The sequence below is a fragment of the Dendrobates tinctorius genome, unplaced genomic scaffold (assembly GCF_039654945.1).
Source record: "Dendrobates tinctorius isolate UK_male_01 unplaced genomic scaffold, ASM3965494v1 ptg000011l, whole genome shotgun sequence".
NCBI classification, from domain to species: Eukaryota; Metazoa; Chordata; class Amphibia; order Anura; family Dendrobatidae; genus Dendrobates; species Dendrobates tinctorius.
Genome location: NW_027361679.1, coordinates 24907539 through 24927102, shown reverse-complemented (window position 1 = coordinate 24927102; position 19564 = coordinate 24907539). Strand labels below are relative to the sequence as shown.

Sequence of the window (19564 nt, the reverse complement as noted above, 5' to 3'; positions counted from 1 at the left end):
AGTAGCGTTTTGGATGCAGCGTATTTTCAATGCGTCAAAAAAAAAAAACTGCGTTCTACATTACAAACTTATCTCTTAGAACTATTATTTACCGCATCTAATGACAGTCTATTGGGGAAAATACACAGAGGAGAATAAGCGTCTCGGCTACATATATTGACATGCTGCAGCTCGTAAACCTGCACCGCAGGTCAGTTTACGCTGCATTAAAAAGAAGCACTGCGGGCATGTTATTTCAATAAATCCCATCCACTGTGCTTGTAATGTAGAACGCATTGTTTTGAACTCGGCTAAAATATGCTGTGTCCAAAAAGCTACTATTCCTGATTGTGGACACACAGCCTTAATCCTCAGTGCTGTGAGAAAGCAGTGCTGAGGATTAAGTCTACAGCTACCCCAATAGACAAAAATGCCGTGGGTCAGAAGACAGCAAGAGCGCTCAGCTGTGATTGGTGGTACAAAGTTTACCTCCGGTCACTGGTGCCAGCTGATGGGACTACTGATCCCATCATCCGACACTTGCTACCGCTAATTACAGTAAAAGCAGGAGCGACGGCTAGGAGTATTCATCAGCCGCTGCTGCGCTGTAAATAAAAACTTAAAAAATAAGAAAAAAGTGTGGGTTCCCCTGTATTTTTGCTAACCAGCCAGGCAAAACTCACAGCTGAGGGCTGCAACCCTCAGCTGTCAGCTTCAGCAAGGCTGGCTGTCAAGAATAGAGGGGTCCCCACGCTGTTTTTTCAATTATTTAGTGATTAGCACTGTAACTTTGCAGAACTGGAGTCCTGCGTTCAAAACCCACCAAGAACAACATCTGCACAGAATTTGTTTGCTTCCCCCGAGATTGCATGGATGTTCTCAGGTTTTCTCCCACACTGCAAAGTCATACTAATAGGAAATTTAGATTGTGAGACCCATCTTAGCCAGGAAGACTCACCAATAGTGTTGAGCGAGTATACTCGTTACTCCGGTTTCCCCGTTACTCGGGTTTCCCCAAGCATGCTTGAGTGATCTCTGAGTATTTTTGCGTGCTCGGAGATTTAGTTTTTGTCGCCTCAGCTGCATGATTTGCAGCTGTTTGACAGGCTGAATACATGTGAGGAATGCCTGTTTGTTAGGCAATCCCCTCATGTATTCAGGCTGTCTTGGAGCTGCAAATCATGCAGCTGAGGCGACGAAAACTAAATCTCCGAGCACACCAAAATACTAAGAGACCACCCGAGCAACGAGTGTACTCGCTCACCACTACTTGCCAACATTGATGGAACAATTAATTCTGAATTTTAACAGCAAATTTTAAAGAAATTGTCAGGATATCTGTTCCTGTGCTGCATCCAAACAAAACATGGGTCATGCAGCAAGATAATGACCAAAAGCACACAATTCATTCTACAAAACAATGGTTAACCCCTTCACAACATCCGCCGTACATGTACGGTGCATGTCGAACGCGAGCCCACCCCATACCCGGCAGGTGATGACTGTGTATTACAGCTAGGACAATCGCCTATTAACTTTTTAAATGCCACTGTCAATATTTGACAGCTGCTTTAAACACATGGCGACATGCATGCGTGTAATTTTCTCCACCCATCGGCGCGCATATAATGTGATTGCAGGTCGCCGATGGGTTGTCATGACAGCAGGGTGTCAGCTGATGACCCATGTGCTTGTCATTACGGAGCTCCTTTCAAACCCTGCTAAACGCAGCAATGCTGTTTTCTTCTTTTTTTTTTTTAAAGTCAAAATTAAGGGTTTTTTTTGTCACCGCAATTCCACAAAAAGGCTGCAACAGGAGATCAAAAAGTCGCATCTAATAAGACATCATCTTGCACGCAAAAAATAAACCATCACACAACTCCATAGAAAAATTAAAATGTTACGGGTCTTGGAAAATGGTGACAAGCCCTAAAATTATTTTTAGAAAACTTCTGATTTTTTTTCACCACTAAAATAATTTAAAAACTGGACATGTTGGGTATCGTCGTAATCATATTTATGAGGAGAATCATAGAACATATAATTTTTTACCACAAAATGTTCACCGTAAAACAAATTGCCAAGAAACAATGTCAGAATTGTGGGTTTTTTTTTCACAATTTCACTGCCCAGTATGCTACGCGGTAAAAAGGATGGTGTAATTCAAAAGTACAAAAAACAGGCCCTCATATGTCAATGTGGACATAGAAGAAGAAGGAATGCAAAATGGAAATTGGTCACTGTGAAGGGATTAAAGAAGAAAGCTAAAGTGTTGGAATGGCCAAGTCAAAGCCATAGTAACATAGTAAGGCCGAAAAAAGACATTAGTCCATCCAGTTCAGCCTATAAAATTCTGTCAGAATAAATCCCCAGATCTACGTCCTTCTAAAGAACCTAACAATAACTGTAAGATACAATATTGTTACGCTCCAGGAAGAAATCCAGGGCTCTCTTGAACCCTTCAACTGAGTTCACCACCTCCTCAGGCAGGGAATTCCAGATTCTCACTAACAGTAAAGAATCCTCTTCTATGTTGGTGGAAAAACCTTTTCTCCTCCAGACGCAGGGAATGCCCCCTTGTGACCGTCACCTTCCTTGGTATAAACAGATCCTAGGAGAGATATTGGTATTGTCCCCTTATATACTTATACATGGTTATTACATCCCCCCTTAGTCGTCTTTTTTCTAGACTAAATAATCCTAATTTTGCTAATCTCTCTGGTTTTGTAGTTCCCCCATCCCCTTTATTAATTTTGTTGCCCTCCTTTGTACCCGCTCTAGTTCCATTATATCCTTCCTGAGCACCAGTGCCCAAAACTGTACACAGTACTCCATGTGCGGTCTAACCAAAGATTTGTACAGAGGCAGTATAATGCTCTCATCATGTGTATCCAGACCTCTTTTAATGCACCCCATGATCCTGTTTGCCTTGGCAGCCGCTGCCTGGCACTGGCTGCTCCAGGTAAGTTTATCAATAACTAGGATCCCCAAGTCCTTCTCCATGTCAGATTTACCCAGTGGTTTACCGTTCAGTGTGTAATGGTGATATTGATTCCTTATTCCCATGTATATAACCTTACATTTATCATTGTTGAACTGCATCTGCCACCTTTCGGCCCAAGTTCACAACTTATCTAGATCCATCTGTAGCAGAATACTATCTTCTCTTGTATTGACTGCTTTACAAAGTTTTGTATCATCTGCAAATATCGATATTTTACTGTGCAAACCTTCTACCAGATCGTTAATAAATATGTTGAAGAGAATAGGTCCTAACACCGACCCCTGCGGTACCCCACTGGTCACAGCGACCTAGTTAGAGAATATACGGTACCATTTATAACCACTCTCTGCTTTCTATCACTAAGCCAGTTACTTACCCATTTACACACATTTTCCCCCAGACCCAGCATTCTCATTTTGTGTACCAACCTCTTGTGTGGCACGGTATCAAACGCTTTGGAAAAATCAAGATATACCAAATCCAATGACTCACCTTGATCCAGTCTATAGCTTACCTCTTCATAAAAACTGATTAGATTGGTTTGACAGGAGCGAAACCCATGTTGATATGGCGTTAAACAGTTATTCTCATTGAGATAATGCAGAATAACATCCCTCAGAAACCCTTCAAATATTTTACCAACAATAGAGGTTAGACTTATTGGCCTAATTTCCAGGTTCACTTTTAGAGCCCTTTTTGAATATTGGTACCACATTTGCTATGCGCCAGTCCTGTGGAACAGACCGCATCGCTATAGAGTCTCTAAATATAAGAAATAATGGTTTGTCTATTACATTACGTAGTTCTCTTAGTACTCGTGGGTGTACGCCATCCGGACCCGGAGATTTATCTATTTTAATCTTATTTAGCCGGTTTTGCACCTCTTCTTGGGTTAGATTGGTGACCCTTAATATAGGGTCTTCTTTGTCTCTCGGCATTTCACCTAGCATTTCATTTTCCACCATGAATACCGTGGAGAAGAAGTTGTTTAATATATTAGCTTTTTCCTCATCATCTACAACAATACTTTCCTCACAATTTTTTAATGGGCCTACACTTTCACTTTTGATTCTTTTACTATTGATATAGTTGAAGAACTTACTCTCCTTAGTAATGTGCTTATCTGTTTCCTTTTAGGCAGCTTTAATTATTTTTTTAGATAAAGAATTTTTCTCCTTATAGTTTTTAGAGCTTCAACGGTGCCATCCTGCTTTAGTAGTTTAAATGCTTTCTTTTTGCTGTTAATTGCCCCTCTTACTTCTTTGTTTAGCCACATTGGGTTTTTCCTATTTCTTGTCCTTTTATTCCCACAAGGTATAAACCGCTTACAGTGCCTATTAAAGATGTTCTTAAACATTTCCCATTTATTTTCTGTATTCTTATTTCTGAGGACATTGTCCCAGTCAACCAGATTAAGGGCATCTCTAAGCTGGTCAAACTTTGCCTTCCTAAAGTTCAGTGTTTTTGTGACTCCCTGACATGTCCCCCTAGCGAAAGACAAGTGAAACTGTACAATATTGTGGTCGCTATTTCCTAGGTGCCCGAAGACCTGCAGATAAATTATTCTGTCAGGTCTGTTAGATAGTATTAGGTCTAAAAGTGCTGCTCCTCTGGTTGGATTCTGCCCCAATTGTGAAAGATAATTATTCTTGGCTATTAGCAGAAACCTGTTGCCTTTATGGGTTTCGCAGGTCTCTGTTTCCCAGTTAATATCCGGGTAGTTAAAGTCCCCCATAACAAGGACCTCATTATGGGTTGCAGCTTCATCTATCTGCCTTAGTAGTAAACTTTCCATAATTTCTGTTACATTTGGGGGTTTGTAACAGACCCCAAAGAGAATTTTGTTACTATTTTTCCTGTTGTGAGTTCATTTTTCCCTTCACCGTTGATGAACTCCCTCCTCTGGTGAAGGAAGGTAGTGAGGCTGATTACCAAACACCTGGGCAGCTAGATGATGACTGGGTGGCTGGAATTGAGGACTGGATATAAGGCAGCCGACACCCTTCTGCTTTGCTGGTGATCCTGCTGGATTCTTGGAGACCAGTCTGATTCCTGCGTCTCAAAGCTAAGTTTTTCTGCTCTGCTTTGTACACTTCAGTTTTGTTTTTGTTTTGCCTTGTTTTTTGGGAGTTCTGCCATCCCCGGCCGGGGGTGAGCTGAATTCCATTTTTGTCTCTGATCTGTTGATCTTTTGCTCTGTCTTCAGAATATACTGAGTGCTGATTTAGTCTTTTGAAGCCTAGCGAATTCAGGGCCTGTTTTTCCCATCAGTCGGTTGGCACATTTTGGATATGGTTTTTGCGGATGGCAGACAGCAGCTTTCCTATCCTGTCCTATTTTAGTTAGCTTGGGCCCCATCATTTGCTCAACCTATCTTTCTATCTGTGTTAGTGTTTTCACCTTGCTTCACCGTCATTATATGTTGGGGGCTTCCTATTGCTTTGGGGTCTGCTCTGGGGCAGTTTAGTTTTTCCCCTTTCTGTCTTTAGGCTATGTAGTTCTCCGGCTGTGATCGAGGGGTCTAGGGCACAGTAGGAACCCCCCACGGCTACTGCTAGTTGTTGTGGATAGGTTCAGGGGTCTGCAATCCGATAGCTGCCAAGCACTCTGGTTTTTCTGGACTTAGCTAGTATTTTGTTTTTTCCCCCTTCGGTGACTCATCATAACATTTTCCCTCCATGTATTTCGACCCATATGGACTCGACATCCTCATTCCCTTCGTTAATATCTTCCATTAAAGTGGACTTTAGACAAGACTTTACGTAAAGACAAACCATTCCTCCACTCCTTTCTCGGTTATTTCCACTATGTCATAGTTACCTGTTGATATTTCTGCTTCTAGTTCTTCCATCTTGTCAGGCTTCTGGCGTTTGCGAGCATGCATTTTAGAGAATTTTGCTTTGCTCCAATCTCCTCCCTGTTGATTGTTTTAGAAATTTTCTTACCTCCCTTCTGAGTATGTTGTCTTGGATCTTCTTTGCCACACATCATATCATTCATCAGTATAATATCTGGATTCATGTTCGTGTCTAACGTTTTTCTTCCCATCCCCTCTTCTTCTAGTTTAACGCTCTCCTGATGAGTGTAGCTAGTCTTCTGGCGAATGTGTGTTTCCCAGGTTTGCTGAGGTGTAGTCCGTCTCTGGCGAGGAGTCCATCGCACAGGTAATTCACACCGTGGTCCAGGAATCCGAATCCTTGTTGTCTGCACCATCGTCTTAGCCAGTTGTTCGCATCAAGGATCCTGTTCCATCTCCTGGTGCCATGCCCGTCTACTGGAAGGATAGAAGAAAAAACTACCTGTGCATCCAATTCCTTTACTTTCTTCGCCAATTCTTCAAAGTCCTTGCAGATTGTCGGTAGGTCCTTCCTTGCCGTGTCATTGGTGCCAACATGTATCAGAAGAAATGGGTGGACGTCCTTGGAACTGATGAGCTTTGGTATCCTATCGGTCACATCCTTGAACTTCGCACCTGGGAGGCAGCATACTTCTCTTGCGGTTATATCCGGTCTGCAGATGGCTACTTCTGTGCCTCTCAGTAGTGAGTCTCCCACCACTACCACTCTTCTTCACTGTACTTTTTGTTGTCTCTTCTGGGTGTTGCTGTGTGCCCTTTTCTACTTTGCTTGCTGGTTGTGGCTCATCCTTAGGTGTACCATCGTCATCCTCCGCAAGGCCTTGGTATCGGTTTGTCAGTTGTGTGGTTGGTGATGTCTCTATGGTCTTCTTGCTTCTTTTGGTCACATGCTTCCACTCGTCTGCTTTTGGAGGTTCTCTGACACTTTCTTCACTTTCTGTGACCAGTAGAGATGCTTCTGTTCTGTCTAGGAAGTCTTCATTTTCTTTGATGAGTTTCAAAGTTGCAATTCTTTTTTCCAGACCACGCACCTTTTCTTCTAAAAGGGCCACTAATCTACACTTCTGGCAGGTGAAGTTGGATTCTTCTTCTGGTCGATCTGTGAACATGTTCACAGATGTTCACAAGTCCTGACCTTTATCCTATAGAAATGTTGTCGGAGGATCTGAAGCGAGCAGTTCATGGGAGAAAATCTACCAACATGAGAGCTGAAGCTGTTTTGTAGAGAGGAATGGGCTAAAAATCCTCCAAACTGATGGTACTGCATTATTCAATTTCCGGAAATGTTTAGCTGCAGTTACTGCTACATATAGGAGTCACCAAATATTCTGAAAGCAAAAGGTTCACATACTTTTGCCGCTCACAGACTTGTGACATTGGATCATTTTCCTCAATCAAAAACTTTAAAAAAATCTATTATTTTTTAACTTATTTGTTTGATTTTATTCTCTTTTTCTACTGTTAGGACTTGTATGAAGTTCTGATGCAGTTTTAGGTCAAATTCAGAAAAATTCTGAAAAGTTCACAAACTTTCAAGCAACACTGTAGCTTGCGGTATTTTTCGGACTGTAAGACGCACCGGACCATAAGACGCACCTAGGTTTTAGAGGACGAAATAAAAAAAAAAAATTTGAAGCAAAAAATGTGGTCAATTCTGTACTTAATATCCCCCATCCTGGTGTATATAGTCCCTTCATCCCCATCTTGGTATATATGGCTATTCTGGTGTGCATGACCCCCTCATCCCTATCCTGGTACGCACGTCTCCCTTATCCCCACCCTGGTACTCACTGCCCCCTCATCCCCATCCTGGTACGCACGGCCTCCTCATTCCCATCCAGGTATGTATGGCCCCCTCATCCCTATCCTGGTATGCATGGCCCTCTTATCTCTATCCTGATATGCATGGCCCCCTCTTTCCTATCCTGGTAGGCATGTCCCCCTTATCCCTAGCTTGGTAGGCATGGCCCTATCAATATCCTGGTAGGCTGGTAGGCATGGTCCCCCATCTCCGTACTGGTATGCATGGCCCCATACTTATCCTGGTATGATTGGCCCCCATCCTAGTATGCATGGGCCCCTCATCCCTATCCTGGTATGCAAGGCCCCCATCTCTGTCCTGGTATGCATGGCCCCATCCTAATCCTGGTATGATTGTCCCCATGAGATGCACCCTAGGTTTTAGAGGAAGAAATTAGAAAAAAATTGAAGCAAAAAATATGGTAAATTCTGTACTTAATATCGAACGCCCGGCAGGTGGAGGAAGCCAGCTGCTGAGGCTATCAGTGTATGCGCTATTAAAGATCAATGAATATTCACTACCCTACACCCCCACGGGTGGGGAATGCACTGAATATTCATTTCTCTTTAGCAGCAGGCACTGGAGTTAGCCGCAGCAGTCGGCTCTTGCCTTCTGTGACCTGTTGCTCCGATGCGGCAGCTCCCCCACCTCCCCATCCACAGCCAGAGCAGGTACATCCGGTCTATAAGGCGCACCCCTCATTTTCCTCCACGTTTTCGGAGGAAAAAAGTGCATCTTATAGTCCGAAAAATACAGAAAGTAATTAGCACAATTAAATTAGTATAAGGGTATGAGTGCATGGTCAGTAAATGCTGCGATATGGACGCTGCGTACTTGTGCAGTGTCCAACCAATAGCATCCAGATGTTACAGCATAGTGGATGGGATTTCAAGAAATCCCATGCCCATTATATGTCCAGAGACGACAGCGGCTGACCTGCGGAGACGGACATGTGGCGTGTCTCTCTAGACCGCAGCATGTCTATTCATCTTGTGGAGACACAAGCCTCTGCAGGATAAATTTCATCAGTACAATGTATTGGAAGTGGGGAATCCGCATGGTTCAGTGATCATATGTGGATTCACCTGCGTTCAATAGCCGGAAATACTTTGGATGCAGCGGACATGTGCTGTGTCCAAAGCGCTGCCAATTCCTGATAGTGTGCACATACCCTAAGGTATCACAAAACATGATGGGGAGATTAAAACTAAAACAGCAAAAATGGTTGTACAAGAAAATCCTGACACTCACAACAACACCTGTTTTTCTATTCAAGAGGACGTAATCACATGACTACTTTTGTCTGTATTTATGCCTACTTCATCACACTTTTGCATGTTACGTTTTTTTGGCCCCATATCTATAGTTAATTATTAATAGTGGTTTTCTATTTGCAATTTTTCAATCAGTTTGCTTGTTGTTAGGAGTAATAAAAACTCATCATTAACCACAGATCGTAGGCTTGCGAGCAGGTCTCCCACTCCTCTTGTTTGAATTGTTGAATAATGTTTTGCTGGGTAATGTCTTGCAACCATCATACATTTGTCCCAGCTGACTGGTACAGTTCTGTAGAATCTGTTGGCACTATAAAAATAAATTATCAGCTTCCCCTGCTCCACAGATGCCTCTCCAATCTTTGTTGACAGGCTGCAGTGGTGACATCGCAACTACAGCTCATGTGCATGATACAGCCAATCACTGAGCTTAGCAGCCTTTCTACCAGATAGAAAAAGGTTTATCACGATGCCCCCTTGTAAGTTCTTCATGACTGCATTGTGTAAGGAGGCACATGTAGTGGCACTGCAGTTATCCAGAAGTCATGCAGTTCACCCTCCAGGAACATCTCATATTGAATGCTAAATTCAAAATCTTTTTTTTTTTTTTAGGTTGAACATGGAACATTTCATTTCAAGACCCATAATCACTTCTTCTAAATCACACCTGATAGAGCAACAGGACTAACTGAGATATTATGGCCTCGATTCATTAAAGCAATTTAGCCAGAATTCTGCCCAAATTTACAGCAGTCGTAATGCGAGCTAGCATTACACTTGGTTTTCATGTCAAACGTGAGCAGCTGTTCCCCCTAGTGTTTAAAAGCGGAAAATACCAAAACTTTTTAAATAATTGTTCATATTTTATATCATAATTTTTTTGTATAATAAACATAAACTCCTTTACATTTTCTCAATTATATATATATTTTTATGATACATTTTCTTCTTTAAAGGGAACCTGTCACCAGGTTTGGCCGACATAAGATACGGCCACCGCCTTTCAGGGTTTATCTACAGCATTCTATAATGCTGAAGATAAGCCCCTGATCCGACCTGAAAGATAAGAAAAATAAGTTTTATTATACTCACCTGGGGGGGGCAGTCTGGTCCGATGGGTGTCGCAGGTCCAAGTCCGGCGCCTCCCATGTTCTTGCAACTCTGCTCGCTTCACAGGCTCCCCGGCATCGCGCTCCTGCGCATGCGTACTTATCTGCCCTGTTAAGGGCAGAGCAAAGTACTGCAGTGCACAGGCGCTGGGCCTCTCTGACCTTTCCTGGCGCCTGCGCACTGCAGTACTTTGCTCTGCCCTCAACAGTGCAGAGAAATACGCCTGCGCAGGAGCGCAATGCCGGGGAGCCATGACGCAAGCAGGAGGGCGGCATTGCAAGAAGATGGGAGGCGCAGATCCCGGACCTGCTACGCTCATAGGACTGGACAGCCCCCCGGGTGAGTATAATAAAACTTCATTTTCTTATCTTGCAGGTCAGATTGGGGGGCTTGTCTTCAGCATTATAGAATGTTTTAGATAAGCCCTGAAAGGTAGTGGCCGCAGCTTATAGCGGAAAAACGAGCTGACAGGTTCGCTTTAATATGGTTTTCAAGGATAGACTTTGCTCAAGTCATTCCGCTTAGCAGGTCCCAGGGGAAACCTGGCCTTTTGCCTCTAAACTCTACACAGGGATCTGGACTTGGAACAATGTATCCTTTGGTTGCATTGTCCAAGCATTTAACAGCCAATGGAACAAGTTGTCAGAGAAAGGTTAACTAGTTGGGTAAAAACCAGAAAGGCCAAATAAAGGATAATATCAGTAGTCCGAGAAGGCGGTAGAAGAAAAAAAAATGTGAGAATGGGGTCAGAGGCACAATAGTCAGGTGGTCGGGCAGAAAGTAAAGTCAGTCCAGGGTTCATAAAGAGTATAAAGCAAGTAGCATCAGAAAGCAGAATCAGGAGTATAATCCAGTGTCAGCAAAAATGTATAACTCAACAATAAGCTGGGTGTTCAATTCTTCCCTGCTAATGACGTATGTCGACTCACTGAGTTGCAGGGAGGCAAGTCAATAGCTAAGGACATATGAGATGTGCTGGCTACTAGTGGCCATACTGCAGCCTGGATTGCAGATATAAAGGCAATCCAAGTCTCATTTTGAGGTTCCCGCTCTAGTCATGACCCGGACTGAGAAATCAGGGGTTAAATGAAAGATGTAGGTGTCTGCAGCTGCCACTCCAGCCTTTCACTTCAACATGTGATATCTCTGGCTGGGTTGAGACTATAGCAACTCGAAAATGAGAACAAATTGCATCGGTAGCTGTCTCAAGTCTGAGATACAGCCGGTTAAAATGCCCCTTCTCATTAGCCAGTGTGAAGCTGTTGAGGAGCTGACAGGTTGCAGCAAGGAGAGAAGGGAGATTATTTGTGATCTCCTCCAGTCCTTTTGTAAGAACAGGAGTGTATCACACTAGCAAAAAAGAACCTTTAAAAAAATCATATAAGAAATGGAAATGCCCTATCGTTGGTCATGTAAGTCATTCATTATGGAAAACAAAAACAAAACACATATTTGGAAACACCACATCTGTAACATCTCAAAGTATAAAACTTATTCTTGATTTGGCACTCCCAGTGAATGGCATAAAAAAGCCAGAAATCATGATTCAAACTGTAAAATGAGTACACCATTTGCCTCACCTAGTATACACCATTAAGAAAAAACCAAAACCAGAATTGCCGTTTTATTATAATTTCACTCAAATATTTAGATTAAAAAGCACTCAAAAGTCTCATTAACTCCAAAAATGGTAACAAATATTAATCATGCAAAAATTTTAGAAAATTAAGTTACAGTTTTTACAGTATTGTGACAAATAAAAACATTTAAACAAAAGTAATGGATTGTAAAAAAGTAAATAAACTATATAGATTTGATATCATTGTGTCCGTAACAGTGCAAACTATAAAAAGAAAAAAAAAAAGTGTCAGAATCACTGATTTCACATGTACCCCAAAATGCTACCTATAGGAACTACAATGTGCCCTGTCAAAATGAAGCCCTCATACAGGTAAGTCAACAATAAAATAAAGTTACGTCTCCCAGGATATGGATACAGTAAAAGATTTTTTTTTTTTTACAAAGTATTTGTCACGGTGTTACTGCAACAGAGAGGAGACAGAAGATCGCAGACTGAATGCTCCTACAACTGCGCTGAAAAGAAGCCATGTTGGGGGCTCTGGGAGTCTGAGCTCTCAGCTTTTGCTCAGTTAGCCACTCCCATGCCCTTTAAAATCTGAGTCCTGACAAATACATCGTCAGAGCTAGCTTATGCTGCATGGCTTGGAAGAGAGGTGTTTATAAGAGGAGTTTGAAGGAGCTGTGTGGTTTGTAAGTGAGCTAATTCTATTTCTGCTTAGGTTTAGCCAAAGTCCTCCTCTCCCCAGAGCATTCCTCTGTTTTATGTGAGTGAATGCCTTGTATACCCGGTATTTTCTGTTACCCCTTGTTTGTGCAGCCTTGTTTGTTGGGTTGGTGTATTGCGGTGCACAACAGCGCCCCTCTTCCCTGGGTGGGGGAAGAGAACAGACAGAGGGGCTGATTCATGAGATAAGGCAAGGGTGGCAGCCCTGGCCTTTTCACCTTCAGAAATATCCCGGGGAATAGGGCGACTCCTAGTGTTAGGGACAAGGAAGGAGCCCCTGGTCCCGGGTCACCTGACAGCTGAGTCGTGATAGCATTTTTATTGAGCAAAAGTAGTAAAGCATAAGAAAATATCAATTTGGTATCTCAATCATTTCTCTTTGTACTTATACCGCTGGAGATCTGCAAATTCAATTTGGCGAACCAGTCCAGAACCACGATCCATGATGTCTCTTCCATCACTAGTTCCACCAGATGAATGAATTCAGGAACAACTAGCAACAGAAGCAAACATCAATGGAGCAGGTCCCGATGCAAATGTGATCATCCAATTGCTGCTCTGCTTGAATGCATTCTCATATATTTATTATATTAGAGCAGTGATTCCCATCCTTAATACAGCTGGGTAACCCTTGAAGAGTTCTTTCAGCATTGTACAAAGTCTAATACAATCCCTGCCTCAAAGAAGTTTGGTGTGTAGGATCATTCACACCCAAGTTTCTGGAATGGTGGTCCTCCCTGAATAGGGAGGAAGTCATTGGCTGCTGCATTCAAATGAAAAATGAGAAGCCGTACAGATGAATAGCTAAGGCCAGGTTCATACTGCGTTAAGGCAGCCCGTTCAACGGATAGCGTTGACCGGATGTGTTAACGCTATAGCATAACGCAATCGCGTTATGCTATACCGCTAGTGCAGATACTTCATCTGCGCTAGAAATGAGGGAGCCTCAGATGCTGAAGCCCGCGTCCGAGGCTCCGTCACAGAATGACGGCACATCGCTAGCGCATGCAGATTATGCCACGCCACATTGATGCAGTAAGTGATGCAAAAGGAGCCCAGACCAAGTATTGAGTGCATTTACTGAACATACATTTCAGGATCATATAAAAAAGAGGGGCAATAAAGACCAATAAAATAAATATTGTCAATAAAAACATAATTTTATTAATAATGATGAATAGTAAAATCAAGATCAACAAAAGCTGAAGTCAGTTATTGCAGCACGTAACACATATAATAATGAATATATAATGGATATTAAAAAAAAAATTCCAATGCCCCAATAGTTTTATAAAATATTGCATAATGCCCAAAATAAACCAATATATGAGCAACCTGGTAGTGTGACGGGCTCAGCTTCAGCACCCACCCACCGAGGGCGAGCTTACCTTGTGAGAAACCACCCCCTATACAGGGAGCGTCAGGGGCAAGACCAAGGGGGTGAGCCACCACGACTGCTGGGACCAGACGGCCGGCTCAGGGGAACACTAAGTGCAAGTGTCTGACGACAAGGACGAGCAGGAAGCAAGCCAAGAGGTAAGTTCAAGGTATGTTCATTAAGAACTTCAGGATAACATTCAGTGCGAACGTGAAAACAAGCAACACGGCAAGGTGCGTGCGTGGGCACGCCAAGGTCCATAGCATGGTACGGGCCAGGAGGCACGCCTGGGTACAGGTAAAGGCACAATGGCATCGGACTCCGGACAGCTGGCAACCATCGACACGATCAGGGCATCAGGCTGCGGACATCAGCTCCGGACATCAGGCCGCAGTCATCAGGCCTTCAATCTCTGGCAGCGATCGGCAGGTTCCGGGCATCCGGCAGGCAAACCAGGGTTCAGGCAAGGAGGCATGACAGATCTCCAGGCATGGTGCGTGTTAGGTAACACGCCGAGGTCCAAGGCAGGATTCCAGGCAGGATGCGTGCTAGGGGCACACCAGGGTCCAGGGTAAGGTGCAAGGCTAGGTGCGTGTGTAGGGGACACGCCAGGGTACAAAGCAAGGTGCAAGGCAAGGTGCGTGTGTAGGGGACACGCCAGGGTACAAAGCAAGGTGCAAGGCAAAGTGCGTGTGTAGGGGACACGCCAGGGTTCAAGGCTTTAACAAACAAGACAGGGCACATGTGTAGAGACACGCCAAGGCATAAGGTACAAGACAGAAGGGTTCAAGGTACAACAAACTAGACAGGGTGCGTGTGTAGAGACACGCCAAAGCACAAGAAACAAAGCAGAGTCCTGCGCGTGCAAAGAGACATGCCAGGGTTAGGGTTCAAGGCAGGGTGCGTGCTAGGAGCCACGCCAGGATTCAAGGCAGGGTGCGTGCTAGGAGCCACGCCAAGGTTCAAGGCAGGGTGCGTGTTAGGAGCCACACCAAGGTTCAAGGCAGGGTGCATGCTAGGAGCCACGCCAAGGTTCAAGGCAGGGTGCGTGCTAGGAGCCACGCCAGGGTTCAAGGCAGGGTGCGTGCTAGGAGCTACGCCAGGGTTCAAGGCAGGGTGCGTGCTAGGAGCCACGCAGGAGGCACGCCTCACTGGCCAGTGCACACGGCTGTACACAAACACGAGGCACAACCAAGGCACAGGAGGCGGCGAGGGAACCCATGCCGGGGTTCAGGGAAGGCAAGACAGGGAGCGAGGCAAGGCAGGGCAGGGAGCAGAACACGAAGAGGAACAGAGACAGAAACACAGAGTCAGATCAGAGCGAGAACAGAGGTAGCAGCGGAGCGTAGGCCGAAGCCCAGAGCCGGGCCAAGGCAGAGCCTTGGGACTAGTCATGGAGTGTGCTAGAGAGCACCAGAGGACAGGGACTAGCCACGGAGAGTAGGCCGAAGCCCAGAGCCGGGCCAAGGCAGAGCCTTGGGACTAGACATAGAAACGTGCAAGAGAGCACAATAGGACAGAGTACGGAAAACCAGGCTGAGACAAGAAACATGAGAAGTACTACAAGGCTCAGAATAGCAAAGACCAGACATGGCGAAACAGGCAAGGCAGAGAACAGAGGAAGGACTACAAGTCAAAGAATAGCTAAGGCGAGACATAGCAAAACAGGCTAAGGCAGAGAACAGCGGAAGTACTACAAGGCAAAGCAAAGCAAGGACAAACATGGCACGAGAGACAACACAAGACATGGCACAACGGACAAACATGAGACAAGAGACGGAGTACGAGCACGGAGCGTATGCAGAGACGCACGACAGGGCAGAGTGCAAGAGCACAGAATAGAGGAAGCGACCCAGCAGACCAAGCAGCCATGCAGGGAAGCAACACAATAATCAGGCCCTGACCATAGGGAGGGGCGGTCTGATATAGCACCATAGCACCAGTACTTCCGGATCAGAACCAGGGGAGAACTTGCAGTTCAGATCCACCAGGATCACAGAGAGCAGTCACATGACCAAGGATTCCAGACAAGCAGAGATGATTGCAGAACCAGACATTACTGGAATTTAGGAAAGGTCACATGATCAGGTGTTCCAGACATGCAGAGATGATTGCAGAACCAGACAGCGCTGGAGCCTAGGAGAGGTCACATGAACAGGGGTTCTTGGAACACAGAGATGATCACAGAAGGCAGAGCAGAAACGCAGGCATCTTGCAGCCCATCAGTCATGAGGTGAGTGTGCACACTGCTCTAGGGAACATGCAGGATAGCAGACATAAGATGCGCATGCACACCGCTCCAGGGGTCATGAGGCAAAACAGACATGGCGGACGTGACAGGTAGCACCTTGATAATACAACATATGTCAAGGAAACCAGTGAGAATCAAATTGCAGTGAAAATTTGAATAGTATATATAAAGTAAGTGCAAAAATGTGCAAAAATTGTGTGAAAAAGAATGTAATTACAAAAACATATATAATACAGAAAATGTTGTGTGAGCCAAATAAAGTAAAATATAAAGTGCAAATAGTGCTGAGCGGTTAATGTGACAATGTTAGCAGCTAATATGCAAATAAAAAAGATAAGGTGCATCACTAGAATATATTAAAACATGTCAGCAGGGCATAAATTACCTAAGGGAAACGTGCTGCGTTTCAGTGCTGTGTCTTCTTCCGGGGGACATCCAATATATTGATTTATTTTGGGCATGCTCTGAGGTTTTTGCATTTTGAAACTGACTGCAATATGGTAGACGTGCAGTCCGTTTCATTCCAGGCCCAGGTTTTCCATGTGGCTGAAGGCCACAGATCCAAGTTAAAATTTCTGCAGGAAAAGGTTTGGGTGTGTCAGGTCAGGGACAGAATCAGGGTATGTGCACACACTGCGGATTCTGCTGCGGTTCCGCAGCGGATTTGGCCGCTGTGGTGTACAGTACCATTATTCCCTAGGAGAATAAAAAACCGCAGTGCAGACGGTACGGATTTTTCCGTGCGGTTTTCCTGCGGTTTTGAAACCGCAGAAAGAATTGACATGTCAATTCTTTCTGCGGATTCCGCTGCGGTTTGTCATCTCCTCCATTGTGGAGATGAAAAACCGCAGGGCAAAACCGGCTAATCCGCAGGTAAAACCGCAGGTCTTTTGACCTGCAGATTTACCTGCGGATTTTACAAAATCTGTGCGGCCAAATCCACACCCCAATCCGCAGCGTGTGCACATACCCTCAGTGTCAGTGTCTGGTGTTTGAAGGAGTAATCAGTATGGCTCTTCAGCGCTCCACCTATGTGAGTTAACACAGGCCATCGGAGCCACACAGTGGTGCAGTCACCCACGGCAACTGGTCTCGGAGGTGGATGTCTTGTGCCCGGCGGTGAACCGGAGGTCGATGGTCCTGTGCCCAAAGGAAGGCTAGCGTGTTTAGTGACTGTAATCTGAAGGATATTATGAACTGTGGAAAGTGAGTACAAAGACGGCGGTGCAGTCGCCCACAGTAACAGTCAGGAAGGTGGATTGGCGTGTTTAGTGACTGTATAATCCAGAGGATATGTGCCCGGTTGCGATCCAGAGGATACTGTGTACTATGTAGTGCTGTGAACTGAACATTAATGCTATGCATTTGTGTGAATTGGACATTAATGCTGTGAAGTAACCGCATTAAAGAGACTTCGTGTTGGAACTTTGCTGAGACACTGCCTCTTCACTGCATAAGTGTGCTACCACTGCACTACAATATATATATTGAGGTGGTTTAAAAGAAACTGAAGATGACTGAACGCATGAAGAGCAAGTCATTTTTAAATTGTAGTGCAAATGTTCATTTTTTTTGGCATACATTAAGCACGTTTTCAGGAGGAATCTGTAAGAAGAATAAGTCATGTGCACACACCTTAAGATAGGAATACACTTAAGCAATTGTTTGTCCCCACTTCCTTTAAATTGGTCCAAACAAACTTCTACTTACCCTGGTAGATTTGAATGAACCTGGGTAGCATTGCAGTACTGATTACTCCATCTGGCATCTCTCGGAGGAATAGCTTAAGCAGACTGGCAGCAGAATGGACATCTCCATCCTCTGGCAATATCACCTGCTCCCCATTTTCATACTTGACTCGTAGGTGTTCTACCACTTTGACATTTCCATTTATTCTAAAAAGGCCTTCTTGGGTCATCCCTGAAAACATATAACATTGATTGTTGCTCTAGCATTATCACACGTGATACAGTGCTAGTAAATATACACATGTAAGCAGACATGTTAGTACAATTAAGTGGGTGAATGATGCCTAGACAATTCTGATCACGCAGGTGTATAAAAAGGTTGAAGAATATAAGATATTCAGACATTTGAAATGCAACGACAATTCCCAAAAATACTGGGATGCAGTGTAAAACGTAAAGAAAACAAGACAGCAATGATTTGGAAATCTCTAATAGCCATATTTTATTCACAACAGAACATATCAGAAGATGAGAGTTAGGCTGGAGTCACACTGCCAATTTCTCCTGCAATAATCGCATCGCATAGCATGGACTGGCCCGGCACCTCTCCTGACCTGAGAATGACAGCATGATGGATTACTATGCAGCTGTCAAGCTCAGGCCAAGAGAGCAGACAGCCAGTGCGAGTTTTACGATCCGATACTCTACGATCCGATACTCGGATGAAATATTCGCCAGTGTGACTATGCCCTTAGACACTTTTCCATTTCAGTTGAAAAAAAATTAATCATTTAGAAATTGATGGCAGCAACCCAACTCAAAATTGTTTGGATAAGATTAACAAAAGGCTGGAAAAAATAAGTGGTACTAATTAAAAACCGCTACAAGGTAAATTTTCAACTATGTCACATGCCTGTGTTTAAAATAACATGTTAGAGAGGCAGAGTATCTCAGGACCAAAGATGGTCAGAAATTCACCAATTTATGAACATCTGTGTCTAAAAACAGTGGAACGATTTAGCAAAAACGCCCCTCATCATAAAATTGCAAAGACTTTGAATATCTCACCATGTGCTCTGTTGGATGCCGATATCATGCTGATTCACAGCCGGCTCCCTGCTGCATAACTGCTGGGAGACAGCTGTCGATCACAATGACTTCAGAAGTCACGCCCCTTCAACACAGCAGACTGTAAGTGGAAATGTTGCTCTGCTACCTTCAAGATGCAGGCAGGAGTGGCCTTTCCACACCACCACTTAATTTCTGTTAAGCCCCCGTTACACGTAGCGATAACGTCACCGATTTTGTAACGTTGCAGCGATATTGCTAGCGATATCGCTATGTGTGATACTTACCATGACCGGCTCCCCCGCTGCTCATCGCTGGTCACACGAGAACGTCCTGGATCATTTCTCATCGGGCGCTTCCTGTGGCGCCGACGAGCGACGCGTGGACGCGGGCGGGAGAACGTCAGGATCGCCACGTCTGACAGGTAAGTAGCGACCCCCGACCCCTGCTACGTCACTGGTGAGATCTGCCTGTGTGGCAGCTCACTAGCGACCACTTAGCGATGCATCAGCGATCCATATCGTTGTCGGGATCACAGGTGCATCGCTAAGTGTAACGGTACCCTTACAATACCAGTAGAATACAGTGAACACCGAACAAATAATCAATTATACAAGCATATGTTAAACTTTTACTCGATCATTGTTACATGACTGACTGCCATCGTGAGGGGTGGCTTATTGTGATAGTATACTCTACGCTTAAAAGGGTTCTCAAAAATATTTTAAAATTTTAACCCTTACTGCCATCATACGTACTATCCCGTCCATGTGCCCTGGGACTTAATTCCCAGGGACGGGATAGTACGTCATAGCGATCAGCGGCGCCCACGTGGTGAGCGCCACTGAT

General features: G+C 44.4%; 1 protein-coding gene across 5 annotated transcripts in view; it reads right to left on the bottom strand.

The window, feature by feature from the left end:
• FAM13A (family with sequence similarity 13 member A) overlaps positions 1 to 19564 on the bottom strand; it is a 305696-nt gene that overhangs the window by 239581 nt on the left and 46551 nt on the right. For all 5 annotated transcript variants that reach the window (XM_073590245.1, XM_073590256.1, XM_073590223.1 and 2 more), the window contains one exon: positions 17670 to 17879. In XM_073590245.1, coding sequence (XP_073446346.1) covers positions 17670 to 17879 — 210 coding nt within the window. The remainder of the gene's footprint in view (positions 1 to 17669; positions 17880 to 19564) is intronic.